This window comes from Scophthalmus maximus, chromosome 11, assembly GCF_022379125.1.
Source record: "Scophthalmus maximus strain ysfricsl-2021 chromosome 11, ASM2237912v1, whole genome shotgun sequence".
Lineage (NCBI taxonomy): Eukaryota > Metazoa > Chordata > Actinopteri > Pleuronectiformes > Scophthalmidae > Scophthalmus > Scophthalmus maximus.
The window spans coordinates 13441127-13455929 of NC_061525.1; the positions used below are offsets into that span (position 1 = coordinate 13441127).

General features: G+C 42.9%; 2 protein-coding genes across 3 annotated transcripts; one reads left to right on the plus strand and one right to left on the minus strand.

The window, feature by feature from the left end:
- The first annotated feature begins 909 nt into the window (after window positions 1-909).
- Window positions 910-9778, plus strand: slc1a5 (solute carrier family 1 member 5). Its single transcript, XM_035622609.2, has 8 exons — window positions 910-1653; window positions 5406-5448; window positions 5585-5653; window positions 5776-5942; window positions 6104-6337; window positions 6422-6616; window positions 6770-6904; window positions 7102-9778. The coding sequence occupies exons 1-8, from the start codon at window positions 1118-1120 to the stop codon at window positions 7334-7336; spliced, it is 1614 nt and encodes a 537-aa protein (XP_035478502.1). The 5' UTR covers window positions 910-1117; the 3' UTR covers window positions 7337-9778.
- Window positions 9779-10259: 481 nt separating this feature from the next.
- Window positions 10260-14665, minus strand: LOC118299140 (fukutin related protein). Of its 2 annotated transcripts, none has more exons than XM_035622611.2 (2): window positions 14365-14665; window positions 10260-12974 (listed from the first exon to the last, which is right to left on the minus strand). In XM_035622611.2, exon 2 carries the CDS (start codon window positions 12856-12858, stop codon window positions 11260-11262), a length of 1599 nt encoding a protein of 532 aa, XP_035478504.1. In that variant the 5' UTR covers window positions 12859-12974; window positions 14365-14665; the 3' UTR covers window positions 10260-11259. The 2 variants fall into 2 exon arrangements, with proteins under 2 accessions (XP_035478504.1, XP_035478503.1); XM_035622610.2 differs by having other exon boundaries at window positions 14250-14665.
- Window positions 14666-14803: the final 138 nt, after the last annotated feature.

Genomic DNA, 14803 nt, shown 5'->3' on the forward strand with positions numbered 1-14803 from the left:
AGAATGAATAGAAAGAGACGCTGTGTGTTTTCTGGCTTTGCTGTCATTCTCTCATCATTGAAATTATGCAGTCATTCAAGTATACCAGATGTCTGATCGATGTTAGGGCTGTGCTTGTTGTTTCATATGCCTTTGATGTTTTAAGCACAACTGTAGTTGAACTGTACTTGTGAAGAGAGCGAATACGCACACAGAGGAGGGAGATTGCGTAAAGGCCAGTGGCAGTCTGGCAGGCAAAACATTCAAATCACTTTGACCTCTGCTCTTATATAAGGTGTGTAAACTGGGAAAATATTGGTGTGAATGGAACGGCATCATTTTAAATACATTGGTTGTAATTGTCAGTTCCTGTTCCAGTTTTTTTCGCAATTCAATTATTTACTAAAGTCTCATTTCTGTTCCCGATCTGCATATGTATGCTCACCTTGAAATGCATGTTTCAGGTGAGTGAATGTTGAGCAAAAAAAACTAACAAAAGTAAAGCATCTATAATGGGCTTTCCTGATTAAATCAATCAGCCTAACAAAGCTTTATTCATGAGTGTAGTAAACCAGCACACATTGATCAAGACCTATATATATATATATATATATATATATATATATATATATATATATATGTGTGTGTGTGTGTGTGTGTGTGTGTGTGTGTGTGTGTGTGTGTGGAGTAGAATATAACCCCAATGTAAAAGGTCTTTATCAATGTGTGCTGGTTTACTGCACCTACCCTTTGTTAGGTTAAATGTTTTACTGAGTGTATATAAATATATATATAGATATATCACGTGATATATCTATATCTATCTATATATATAGAGATAGAAATAGAAGAAAAAAAACTGTGATGTGAATACAACATAAAAGCGACTGCATGAAGGAAACATGACCCCGCCCAGCTCGTGCGTCACGGGGAGGAGTCACGGGGAGGGTAACCTGTGTGACGACGACGAGCGCACCGTGGAGTAGCGCCTTACCGAGGAGGACGCCGGGGGCTTTGCTCGTAACTGGCAGATACAAGTTCATCAAACCACAGCAACATCTAGTTTTCTTCTTCTTCTTCTAGTTTTCAGGTACGTGTGCTCTCCGGCCAAGTCGCAGGCGAACTTTGAGCGCGCACAATGGCTGAGAAGATGGACATGGAGGACGGGAAGCCGTCCAACGGCGAGGCGCACCTCGACGAGCTGGCCAACGGACTGGACGGCTCGAGGAAGGGCAGCGAGGAGCCGCTGGCCGAGCGGGTGAAGAGGATCGTGAGAGCCAACCTGCTGGTCATCCTCACCGTGGCCGGGGTCATCATCGGGGTTTTCATTGGACTCGGTGTGCGCAACGTGGCGCTCACCAGGACCCAGGTCATCTACATCGGTTTCCCCGGCGAGCTGCTCATCCGGCTGCTGAAGATGATCATCATCCCCCTGGTGGTGTGCAGCCTGGTGTCCGGGGCGGCCAGCATCGACCCCAAGGCCCTGGGCAAGCTCGGCGGCTGGGCAATGCTCTTCTTCCTCGTCACCACCTTGATCGCCTCGTCCATCGGGGTCGTGATGGCTTTCATCATAACCCCCGGGGCGGTGACTATCACGAAGCCCAAGGTACAGGGCATGGGCGACGACGTGCCCACACCTAAAGACGTGATAGACTCCTTCTTGGACCTCATCAGGTGAGTGATCCCAGGGATTAACCACGGCTGGTACACGTGTGTGTGTGTGTGCTGTAACGACAACGCGCAGTTGCATCAGCTGCCCCCTGTGAGTCACTCAGCTTCCCGGGTCACAGCGACCGTTGTCACTGACGCACGTGGTCCTCCTTTCTTTTCCCCCCTTTTTCTCAGACTTCTCAGAGTCACAATTATCCCCCTAATAATTTGGCGTAATGACACATTCTGTCTTTACACGAGCAGCACGTGTGTGAGACAAGTTCTGTTGGGGGCAACCCCCGTTGGTAAAAGCAAAATGAGCAGAGTGCTGCTCATGTGAGAAATACAATGACCTCTGCCTCATGAAGTGGGCCCTGGTTTGGTGAAGACCTCACTTATTTTTCTTTTTATTGAATGAAATCTGGTGTATCACGTCAGTAACTGGCCCAGAGACCCTTTGCCATGCAGCCTTAAACTCACTGACCCTTCATCTTTGCTCTATGAGGTCAGTGTGTTCATTCTCCACAGTGCTATAACGTCCTCTGCCTGGGAATCTGTGGTCCACTGCACGATTCAAAATGAATAAATAAAATCAATGTGTCACAGGCCTTCGTGAGGCGTGTGCGCGCCACCTCATCTGGAATAACAGGAAGCAAGTGTTCAAAGAAGTCAAGCGATTGAGTCAGAGACCTAAATAGAGACATGTCAAAAACCTCTGAGGCATTGTCATCGTGAGGTACTATTTTGTTTTCTTTTGTTTTCTTTTTTTTTTTACACATGCCCTGTTTTTACAAGACATAGTTGGCAGGAAAGCAGATGCAGCATTGCTTATTTGATTCCATAGCAAACGATGGAATACTTAAAAAATTAAAATAAAAAGTAAACTTGGATATATTGTGCAATAACGTATGTTATTTAAAAAAAACAAAAACAAAAAAACAGTTGTCTGCTGGTGTATTTAAAGGCAGTGCTTTAAGACTGAGACCAGACTTGCCTTCATGCTTACAAGTCTCTGTTGGCATGGAGTTGTGAATGTTGCATAATTCTTGTCTGGTTAGTCTTTGAACATTCCTGTGAACACTCGGTACTGCTTTCCATTATAACTGGAATTTTGTTCCATAAAAGCCAGAATTTTCCGCCCCCAGCCCCTCCCTGTCCTTCCTCCTCCTCTTCTTCCTCATTGAAACACACTCCCCAGGTTAGACACGCAAGAGTAACCAGACAAAATGTGTACATTAATAGACGGATATTCTTATCCGGATTTTACCGGAGGCTCTAACATACACGGTTTTCAAAACCTGCCTGGCGTATTTATAATTTTGTCCGACTCAAACCCTTTTTTGTGTTAAATGCCTGTAAAGAAAAAAAAAAGTCCCATAATATAGACGCTTTGTCAAAGAGTGGATTAACTTAAATCATAAAACAAAGAGTAGGTTTACTACTAGAATTAGTGGAAAAGTGCAGTTAATTGTTAACCAATGCCCCTGAATGCAACAACTCACCACTGTTGTCCAGATTAATCGAGCTTCATGCTGTTTGAAGAGGCGTACAAACCCATTAGGAAAGTAATGTTTGTCTCGTGCAGGATACGTGCCACCGCTGCACATTCACTCACACTCTCGCATTATCTTAATAGGACATCGGGCGGAAACCCGCGCTGCTCATTAGAGTGAGCCCCTCTCAGTCGGTGTCCTGTTAAATCTGACCCCAGAAGTCATGGCCCGACTTTGGCTGAAGAACTGTTCAGCCGAGCGTAAAAACGGCCTGATCATTGCTCAAGACACACGGATTGTTTAACATTTTATGTCATTACATGTACGCACGCATACACACTTACAGAAAAAGACCACATGCCAGCTCCGGGATACATGTTATTGGTTTAACTTTGACTGGAGCCACTCCTACACATCCGTGTTGACATGTCTTATCTCCAGCCTTGTGTTTGTTTTCCCCTTTAAACCACACAGTCTGTATTAATAGGCGACAGCTATCGGCCAGTGCTGGTGTCACCTGGGGAAATTATTGACCATGCGTGGTCAATAATTCCACAGTATTTTTCTTTTTTTGAGTTACAGGAAAGAAGTGAGGTTAGATATAAACTGCATGACACACGTACTTCTCAGAGGAGGTTCACATATTGCCTGCTGTTATCCCAAGTCATAGTTCAAGACATTTGGTGTCCGTTTTATCCTTTTTTATTTTCATTATTTTTCTCATCTAATGGATCTAAACATGGACTAGATATTTTTTATCCATTCATCCTGTAGAAGCATGTTGCTTAGCAGGAAACCAGACATTTATAATTCTCTACAGAGCCGCAATAGGCGTCACCCGCTCGTTGCCAAATCTTGGACGTATAACAAGATGCTAGTCAGACGTCAGAGGCGTTAGCCTCACACAATCAGCCGCCCATTGATAAAGACACACATCCACGTTATGGCATGTAACTGTATGTTATTCAAAAGGGAAACAGTGTTAGGTTGTACCTGTGCCAGGAATGAACTAGTTACAACAACAACAAAAAAACAAGGAAGTGTTAGTATTCTTCACCAGGACTCCCTGGCAGAAGACAAATTCTATCTCCACGGGACCTTCCTGATTAAATGACGGATGAATAAATTAACCTAGGCTAGAGAGAATGAAATTGGACAGGTGTGCTGGGTCGGCAGAACATTGTGGTCATAAGAATATAAAATATTCTTATAATTTGGCTTGGGACAACATATATTTGAGACCTGTGTTATGTAGCATCTCACAGAGCAAGCGTGATGGTATGTAAACTACAGAGACCAGGATCCAGTCTTGCATTTTTAATATTTAACATCTTCACATGAAGCGGTTCTAAACTCATAATGACACCCAGAATTATACAAAACGGACATATGATGCAACAGATGCTCTTCTCTAGTCAGACTGTACCAGTCAATTGGACAGATGTGAGTGACACACATTGGAATATCCAAATAATAATAATAACATTAACATTTGCTTGAAAGCCTGACAGGCCTTTTGTCTTTTACTTATGGCTCTTTCCAGTGCAGTGAGTCCAGCCTGTGTTTCCTGCTGCCCTGTCACATAGTCACATGATGTATAATCCTGATGCACTATGGTTCAAATGAAAGGGAATGAATGGTTGTAAAGAGCTTGTGAAGTTAATGCCTTATTACTTTAAATCCATAACAGAGTGTGTGTGTGTGTGTGTGTGTGTGTGTGTGTGTGTGTGTGTGTGTGTGTGTGTGTGTGTGTGTGTGTGTGTGTGTGTGTGTGTGTGTGTGTGTGTGTGTGTGTGTGTGTGTGTGTGTGTGTGTGTGTGTGTGTGTGTGTGTGTGTGTGTGTGTGTGTGCTCTTTTTAGTGTAGAAAATTACCACAGCAATTAGAGACGGCTGCATAGAGGATTAATAGTTAAATTCTCTCAGCTATTTCCACATGATCAACCTTGTGATTCTGTCTGTTTGAACCATCACTGACGTGCCGGGGTTGTAGCCGCCGTCTCTGCAGTTTGCATTTTAACTCTTTACAGCTAAGAGTTCATCAGAAATTATTATAAATTTAAGAGAGTCAAAGGTGTAGCAAATGTGTCCTTGCTCTCTGTGCAGTTGTGTAAGCAGATGGAGAACATGGCACAATCACTCACAATCAGTTCCTAAACATGCAATTCCTTTTTCCATATACAAAAATGATTTTCATTGGAATTTTGCCAAGCCATCTGGAACACAGTAGGCAAAGTAATTGAAAGTATTGTTAAATCTTTGTTTTATTTTTTTCCTCTCCACAGAAACATATTTCCCTCCAACCTGGTGTCTGCTGCCTTCCAATCTGTGAGTATTGAATTTTGATTCAATGTCCACCCCCCCTCCCTATATAATTATGGTTTGAAATTGTATAAAGGAAATGTTTAGATAAGAAGACTGAGTTTAAGAAACTAATGGTGCAATTACTTTGTTTCCCATCCAGTATGGAACCAGCTACAAGCTGGTTACAAGGAACGGCACAGATGGAAACCCCAACATTACAGTGGAGAAGGTGAGCAAAGTGAATGGCTCTGGTTTCCACTGCATAAGATCAAGTGCTATCATGTTGGGTGCCCGTAGGGACGATTGGTGTGGACCACTTTGTGTTTTTCATGTTACTCTGTGTGTCTCTAGGTGCCTTTTGGAACAGACCAGGATGGCATGAATATTCTTGGTCTGGTAGTGTTTGCCATTGTGTTCGGTGTGGCTCTAAGGAAGCTGGGAGAGGAAGGGGAGATCCTCATCAAGTTCTTTAACTCCTTCAACGAGGCCACCATGGTGCTAGTCTCCTGGATCATGTGGTGAGGAAGACCTGCATGTTTCTGGTTAAGAAGAGTGTAGAATTCGAGCAGAGGGAATCGTTCTGTTAAATACGTTTGATCGCTGAACAGGAGACTTTTTCTTCCAGCGTTGTACTGTCCCTCACCTTTCTCTCTTGCTTGCACTTCCTCTCTCTCTTCAGGTATGCCCCTGTTGGTATCATGTTCCTTGTAGCTGGTAAGATTGTTGAGATGGAGGATGTTGGCACACTGTTTGCCAGTCTTGGGAAATACATAGCCTGCTGTATTGTCGGACATGCCATCCATGGCCTTCTTGTGCTGCCCGCCATCTACTTTGTCATTACAAGGAAGAACCCTTACACCTTCCTCTGGGGGATATTCACAGCTCTGGCCACAGCCTTTGGAACAAGCTCCAGGTAACAAAACTCATAATTTTTTTCCCTCTCCGACTGTCCGGCACATGCACACATGCTCACAACCTTCTTTTATTTATTTTTTAGCTCTGCCACCCTTCCCCTGATGATGAAGTGTGTGGAGGAAAATAACGGCGTATCCAAGCACATTAGCCGCTTTATCCTGCCCATCGGAGCAACGGTCAACATGGACGGAGCTGCTCTCTTCCAGTGTGTGGCCACCGTTTTCATCGCTCAGCTAAACAACATTTCCCTGAACTTCATCCAAGTCATTACCATCCTGTAAGTCCTATATCTGATATTTGCAATCCTTCCAGGGCCACATAGTCGCTATACAGTGATATATGCAGTTTAATTTTTGTGAAAGTGCAGTGTAAACCTTCATCTTCTCCAGCAGTGTCTTACAATGTGTCACCTTCCCTCCCGATTTGTCAGTGTGACAGCGACAGCGTCCAGTGTTGGAGCAGCGGGTATACCTGCCGGTGGCGTGTTGACCCTAGCTATCATCCTGGAGGCCGTAGGACTTCCCACCAATGACATCTCTCTCATCCTGGCTGTTGACTGGCTTGTGTGAGTACACTACCATCTCTATTTTATGTGGGTGTAGAGCAGGACAGGCAGTCAAATCTGACCATACCATGCTCTCTGACATATTCACATTCAGAATGTATTTCTATACATGTCTTATTCACTTTCTGAGGCATTTTGGTTAAAATCAAACATTAATTTTAAAACATTAAAATTGTTTTTGTCATCCACTTCCTTAGTGACCGGACCTGCACAGTGCTGAATGTAGAAGGCGATGCCTTTGGAGCAGGGCTCTTGCAGTTCTTTGTGGACCGTAAACCCAAACAAGAGGAGGGAGCAGAGCTGAGCGAGGTCAGGCTGGAGGGCGAACCACCATCAGCTGCTGCGCCTGAGTACTCGCCGTTAATCGAGAAGCGAGGTGGGAGAGACGCCGCAAAGCCGTCACCGTGTAGTGAAAAAGAGTCCGTCATGTAAACCGGTCGCTGATATCATCAAGAACCCCCTCAATGTATCTGACACTCCTAAAAAAAACTGAAACCCGAGGAACAGGTCCCTCTTTTCTGTTTATTTTCTTCATGCCCTGAAGGAAGGAGTGCAAAGAGTATAGAGGATGAACACGCACAGCACAATGCAAAGAAAAGCTCTCTGTCCTCAACGCTTTTCTGGGGATTCAAATTTGTTTTTATGCACAATCACTTGGGTTTTCTGTTCGAGGGACAATATTGTACATTGGTCTACCTGCTGTGTTGACTCACACTGATGTTGCATTTAGTTGATCCTCAATTTTAAAGTCAGATTTTTTTTTCACATGACCAAGTGTGTTTCTACCAGGTGTTCATCATCGTCATTGGTAAATGTATCATGTGACCATATATACGTGCTCTGGGATGTCAAGATCTACTGTTACAAATATAAGGAATATTCCATAATATAAGCAATGTTACATGATATAAGGAATGTTACATACATCTCTGATGTTGAGATGGAAGTTACATGGATGCGGTTGCCTATTGGCCAATTGTTACTGCTTTGCCCCATCTCATTTAGTCACGTATCACCGAATCTGCATTTAGCAAATCACTGGTGACTTGTACGCTCTAGTCACTACTTTAATAGCGATTTCACCTTTTTAATAGCGATTTCCTGGTGGAAAACATAAAAAAAATTCTGACGAGGACGACTGTGCAACTTGCTGGAACTAGTCTGCGTTTTCAAGACGGTTTTTAATATTACCCATCTGGACTCTTTTACCTTCAAACTGTTTTTATGACTGTCACCGTGTGCAGGAAGATGCAGCAAGATGACAAATAAGCATTGTATATGTTGTAAACCGTATCATTATATTGTATTTTTGGAATATATACATACAATGTTTGTTATGAATGATGTGGCCTCTTTCATGCAGACATTAACTAATGCTATACTTAAACTAACTGTCCGTTGTAAAAGCAAATGGAACATTAGTTTATCGTCTGCATGAAAATGGCTGTGATAATTTCTGACATGCACAAATGTGTTTTATTTTGTAGGCTTTAGTCGGGGATGAAGGCATTTATTAGTCTCTTAATGTGACTTTGCTTATTCCAGGCCAATGGTTGTATACAATGGCTTTCTCATGCTGAGAAAAAGCAATACACTTGTAAAACCTGCTCTCAAAATTATATTTGTACTGCGACGCACACCAAATGAAATTATGACCTCGCTAACACCCTAAAGGTGAATGAAGGACCGTTTTCTCAATGACTCGCACCATGTCAACATGTATGGACACACACCGATTGACCTCTTCAGACGGACATCAGTGCTGTGATAGGCTACATGACCTCAGGTTCTCCTTTAGATTGAAGACTGTCCTTCAACTGCTCTTACTACCCTAAGGAACCAAAAATCGCACAGACTAAGCAAACAGGAACAAGGCTGCTGAGCTCCCGGTGACACTGTTGTAAGGCTACAAGGATGTCTACATCCTCAAAATGGCTGCAGTGCAGTTTGTTGGTTTATACAAACATACATTTGTATACATATTTTGGCTGTAAGGGTCATTAACATTGAATTGTGTTAGGCCTCCTTATGATTGTTTGATAATCATTTGTTATAATTCATATTTATTTCTCTAATCAAATTCCAAAGAAGTTTTTGGGCAATATTATGACGAGTTACTCCATTTTTACAAGTCTTCTTGTGATAACCAGTTACTGGTACTTTGTTTTGTTAATAATTATTTTTATGTTCTTATTTTTTTCTTGGTCTTATTTTCAACCCGGTGGGTGAGAGTCTAGACTGCCTGTGTGCACGGTTGCTTCCATGTGGTGATTTCTCTTTTGCAGTTTGGCTGTGGGCATTAAGGGAACTTCTAGGTTTGAGATTTTGGAGATTGCGTTGTGATTTGGTGAGTGAATAACTGTAAAGCTGCACTACTGAATGTTTATCTCTTCCAGCCATATCATCTTTGACTGTATCTCTACCAAATGACTGGCGTGTTTGGCATGAAATGTTGTCTGCAAAGTTTGTGAGGTACCTTTTCACTGTTTAAAAAAAAGAAATTCTACATTATATTTTACTAGTATGGCAGTATTTGTCACCAATGAATTCACTGCAAGTCTGATGTATCATTATTTTTGAAGTCTTACTTGTCATGAGTGCTAAAACATTGAGCATATCCCCGAAAACAGCTATTGTCCCCCCATCTTCTATTTTCTGCTGTTTTGGTCCAGGGTTGTAAAGATGCTATCATTCCTCATTCCTTTCTGAGACATTTCACCATATGGATGTCTGATTTTGATCATACTGTTGTGTGTGCGCATGGTTATTGTGATGTTTTCATTACAATGAGGCTATGTTTTTTAAAAAAAAGTTACTATCAGAATGTACTGTCCGTAGGTTTTGAACAATAAAGGCCTTTTTTTTTACCTCCAACACTGAGGTTATACTTTGTCTGTTTATTTGTCATGGATTATTCAAAAGGCACCAAACTGATTCATACCAAACTTGGTGTAAGGATGGGGCATGGGCCAGGGAAGAATCCATTGAATTTCAAAGGGTGAATTTTTCCTTAACACTGGGGTCTCTTTGACATTTTTGTCAATTTGTTAGGGAATGATGTATGGCTCTTGATGTAAAAACACATTCAGGATTGTTATATTGCAAAAACAGATTGAAATAAATGGAGAAAAAAATGACCCCATAGCTGTGTTAGTCAGACACCTCCAGATGCCACTCTGCAGTAAAATGCAGGAGAGGCACATTTACAATGCACAGAGATCCCTTATGTCCTGCCATGTGGCTGGAGAACTGCCTGCTGTTGACAGCAGAGTGAAGGCAACTTTGTCCAGACAAGCCACAGAAGAGTGAGGCAGGCTGTGCCACCTAGTGTTCAAGAAGCTTTACAGCAACTATATCACCTTTTCTGGTTTTTTAGTCTTTATTTTTTTTTACAAGAGATTTACCAACAGTCCTAAAATAAAGACATGGAATGGTTCCAATGCCTTCATTTTTTTTACCAGTTCATGAAACAAAGTGACACCTAGATACATCTCAAACTCGTAACAACACTACAGTAATCATGTGGTGAGTGTTTTCATGTCTCACGTTTTAAAATGTTTTCCTTGAGTGAATTAAAATCCCATTTCAGTCAACACATAATACGTGCTTGGTAGTGACACACACAACTGAGCAACACTGATCTACAAATTCAGTCTGAATACTAAGACCTGGTCGAGCAACATTTCATCCTCGCTTTATACCATCAATTACAGGAAGAATGAGTGTATTTTAGATTCTCCACACTATCATTTAATCTCACATTACATTCATTTATTAGAGCAAAACAGAAAATTGAAAGAATCAGTGCAAAAAAATGCAACAGTCAAGAAATGTTTAAACACTTGTTAGAGCAAAGCAACTTATTTCACACAAATTATTCTGTACAATATCTTAAATCCTGCTTAAGATAATGTAATATCAGTGTAATTTAAAGGTCTTTATCATCTTTACAGCAGTTATAAATCTTTGTGCTGTACAGCACAAAGATTTAGTTCACCGTGTTTTCAAACGGGTCTCTTGATGACATGAGGTCAATGCACTCATGTATGGATTAAAATTTTTGAAGCGTTCACGCCCATTGCAAACAGACTTTGACCACTCAAAGAGAATGAAAAGGCAGTCCAACGTTTGACTTCACATCTAAAGACTGATAATAGGGAGAAAATCTCACCGGACGTGATTATACCGTTTTCTGTTGATACAGTAGGTTGTACAGTGAACAGCAATTGCAGTAATTTTGGCACCATATTAGTTTCCAGGTATCATCTTTTAGGCTGTTTTTCAAAAAGAAAAAAAAGTTTTCTGTGTTGCTAAGGGAACAAATATAGAAGGACATAAAAAGGCTTGTGAGTCCCTCATAATTTGCTTCTGTCTAGCCTCTTTTTTGAAGGGTTGGGGTACTGGGGGTTCTCAATCACCCCCTCTCCAAACTTGAGCTCCAAGAAGGCTCGCTGGTTGTTGGGGCCATAGGCAGTGATACTGGCAAAAGGCATGGGAATCAGTGGCTGCAGGAAGTGCTCTGGGAACTCGACATCTTGTTTGTGCTCTGTCCATGTGTCCTTTGTCATGATGCCATTGCGTGGATAGAATGGCCACAGGTCAACATGCAGGTGGTTGGTCTCACTGTACTGGACTCTGTAGAAGTCTCCTTCCACCGCACGCTCCCAGACATAGCCGTTTGCATCCACAAGAGAGCCGGAGTCCAGGTTCTTTAAGTGATCACAGTTGGGTACATCCTCCAAGTAGATGCCCAGGTCCACATCGTAATCCCATGGGATGATATCTTGATGGCGGACAGCGCCCAGCAGAGTCCCTCCCTCTAACCAGTAACGCACGCCCGAGCTCTCAAGGATATTGATAACATACTTGGTGGTTTCCCTGAGTGCTCGCAAACAGCAAGGAGGTGTCCAGCGGTCCAGATAGAGGTAGTCTGGAGTGTCATCCTGCACAGTGCCAAAGCAACGAGGCGTCTCTTTACTGCAGCCATACCACTGTTCCTTCCCATCAGACAGCAGGAGACGCTTCAGACCAAAGCTCCTCATGAGCTTCCCGGTGGCCTCCTTCAGTCGAGTGTCGGCCTTCCACTGGTTGTGAGCAGAGCTGAAGAGGGGCCGGTGGTTTGCAGAGAAACAGGGGCTCTCCAGTAGCTTGACCTTCCAGTCTCTCAAGGTAGTCTGAACGAAGAGCGAGGAAAAGAGGGGTCGCCCCAGAGGGACAGAGAGGTTAAAAAGATCCTCAGTGCGAATGAGGACAACTGCATCTCCTTGTAGAGCCGTGCACACACTGCCACTGCTCCCAGACGCAGCTGGCGAGTAGGTGGCGGTCCACTCCCTGAGGTTCACACGCAGGTGGAGACACTGCACGGCAGATCGAGCCAGCACTGGTGCAGCAACCAGCCTCACGGGCCCCCCACCCTCACCTTCTAACTCCCTGATCAGCCTCTCGATAGCCCGAGGCTGCTCGAGCTCCACCCCATCAGGCACTAGCAGAACAAACTCTGTCTGGACGTGGAATTCTGGCCTGTGAGCTTGCGGAGGCTGGTCTGGGCTGGGGGAGAGCACAAGAAGTCGAGCCCCCTCTGAGAGAACCAGAGGAGGGTACGGAGACGTGTCAGCCACAGCAAGGAAGGGAAGCTCAGGTCTCTGACGAAGGAAGGACTTAACCACATCCCCAACGTAATTTTCAAAATTTTCAAATTCCCGAAGAAGAACAGTCACACGTGGGCCACGATTGTGTCCCTCCAAGCCGACCACTCCGGGCTCACCTCCAGCTCCGACGAGCAGCCCTAGGCCTCCCCCAAGACCAGAGGCTGGTAGAGCTGCCCTCCTTGTACCCCTACCAAGTTCCTTCCTCTTCTCCATCATTTGCTGCTGGGCCCGGGACACATAGTAGAGAATGAGGAGGTTGAGGAGTATGGCGCCAGTTAACAGGCCCTGGCAGAAACTGATACGCATGGCAGCTAAAGTTTAGCTTCCAGTCTCTCTCAGGAGCAAAATTTAATCAAGGAATCCAGTGGTGGGTCTTAGGTCCCCATTTGTGTTATAGTAGAGCAATGAGAGTTGAGATCAGCCTGTGAGAGAGAGAAAGAATTTTAAGGAAATATCATGGTTAAGGGATTTGGACTTTCAGATGATAACATGACTAGGAAAAACCTTGTAGGATACGTTAAGACCCCAAACGAGGAAAAATATTTAAAAAAATGTTTGACATGTAGAGAAAAGGGGCTAAATGGAGGATAACAATTTCCATATACTCTGGCATTGTCCTGAACTAAGGTCATATTGGAAAGGCATTCACAAAAGACTACACTTAGTATTCAAGACTCAAATACCCCTGGATTTTGGAAAATCTTTATCTTGGCCATGTCTTGTTTTTGAAACGGAGGAAGGATACAAAGCTGCTGCAGGACCTTTAAGCAGCAAGTAAATAATCTGTTACTAAAAAGTGGCTAAATCCAATACCACCATCATTGGAAGACTGGTATGGAATCATTTTTTGAAATACTTGTGGAAATGTTGACTTATGCTTTGAGAATCATGCGAGCAGATGTTGTATGATTCCACTCATGTCATATGGTCCTTTTCTCTTCCTGAGAACAGTTGATATGTAAGCTCCCTTGGTTCTATAATGTTTATAGTCATATTATAAATAGGATGTGATATGAAAGCTGTGTACCTGCGTGTGTGAGTGGGAGTATAAAGACAATGTTTTGTTTGATGATGAGGTACACTTACATGTGTAAATATTTACATGGATGCATTCACCTGGAGGTGAAGTTGGAGGAGTGAAAGTTCTTAACCTTACTCTGAGATAGATAGATAGATACTTTATTTATCCCAAGCTGGGAAATTTCGGTGTAACAGCAGCACGTTTCACACAGCACACATTAAAAATATATACAATATCTACACAAATAAATGTAAAATACAAGAATTGCAAAAAATATAGAGAATAAGAATAACGAATTTACATGAAATATTAACAGTGGAAATAGTGCAGTAAAACATGTTGACAGGACTGTAGCTGTTAAATATCTCCTCTGATACATATCCACACATTAACAAAATTGAAAATGAAATGCTGATATACTCTGAGATACTGCCTTTTCCAACGGAAAATAATATAGATTACATAAAAATAGAAATATGATGGTAAACATTTAAATGGCACAGAGGACTACTCTGATTTCTTACAACTGGCCATAATCAGTTGCTTAAAATATGCAGGTGGACAGCCGTAACTCCATGGGTTCCGTTTATAGATTAAAAAAAATAAAAATAAATGACAAGCTGCATCATCACCAACCAACAGAAACAGGCTGGTGAAATTCACGACTACAACTCACCTTATCTTGGATGTCACTGACTTTCAGGATGCACTGCATCCCATGCAGCCCATCACATTCATGCATGGTGTGCATGCAAGTTACCGGAAGCCTTAGCAACGTTAAGCCCATTCACCTGTGCTGTTCACGGTGGTCCATCTCAGTCAGCTCTGGTAGCACCGGAGCCAGACAGGCAGGGTCGGTAGCGACACACACAGATGTCCATCTGCGCTGTCGGATAATATCGCCGAGGTTGTGCTCGAACTCGTCTCTCCGGCACTTCAAGAACAAACCCCACAACTTGATCACATCCAAATGTTTCATTACGATGAAACTTGACGCAGGCTCAACCACGAAACCATGATCAACCAGCTGCGTGGACTGACCATTATGCTCATGCCTGAGCTGCCGTCAGCGACAACAGGAAGACCTCTGGCTCGAGTTCTTCAGAATAAAAGCTGCATCTCCAATAAATAAGATGAAAAGAATAGCCCAACCCTAGCTCCCTTACAGCAATTTTCATTGATGAGCTCTTAAATAAACATATAAGATAAAGATTTTAAAAATATATACAG

Excerpts from the sequence above, each read along its gene's own strand:
- slc1a5 (XM_035622609.2), top strand. The coding sequence starts at position 1,118 with ATGGCTGAGAAGATGGACATGGAGGACGGGAAGCCGTCCAACGGCGAG. Across the intron at positions 5,654-5,775 it reads CCAACATTACAGTGGAGAAG|GTGCCTTTTGGAACAGACCA; the intron begins GTGAGCAAAGTG and ends GTGTGTCTCTAG. Across the intron at positions 6,338-6,421 it reads GCCTTTGGAACAAGCTCCAG|CTCTGCCACCCTTCCCCTGA; the intron begins GTAACAAAACTC and ends TTTATTTTTTAG.
- LOC118299140 (XM_035622611.2), bottom strand. The coding sequence starts at position 12,858 with ATGCGTATCAGTTTCTGCCAGGGCCTGTTAACTGGCGCCATACTCCTC.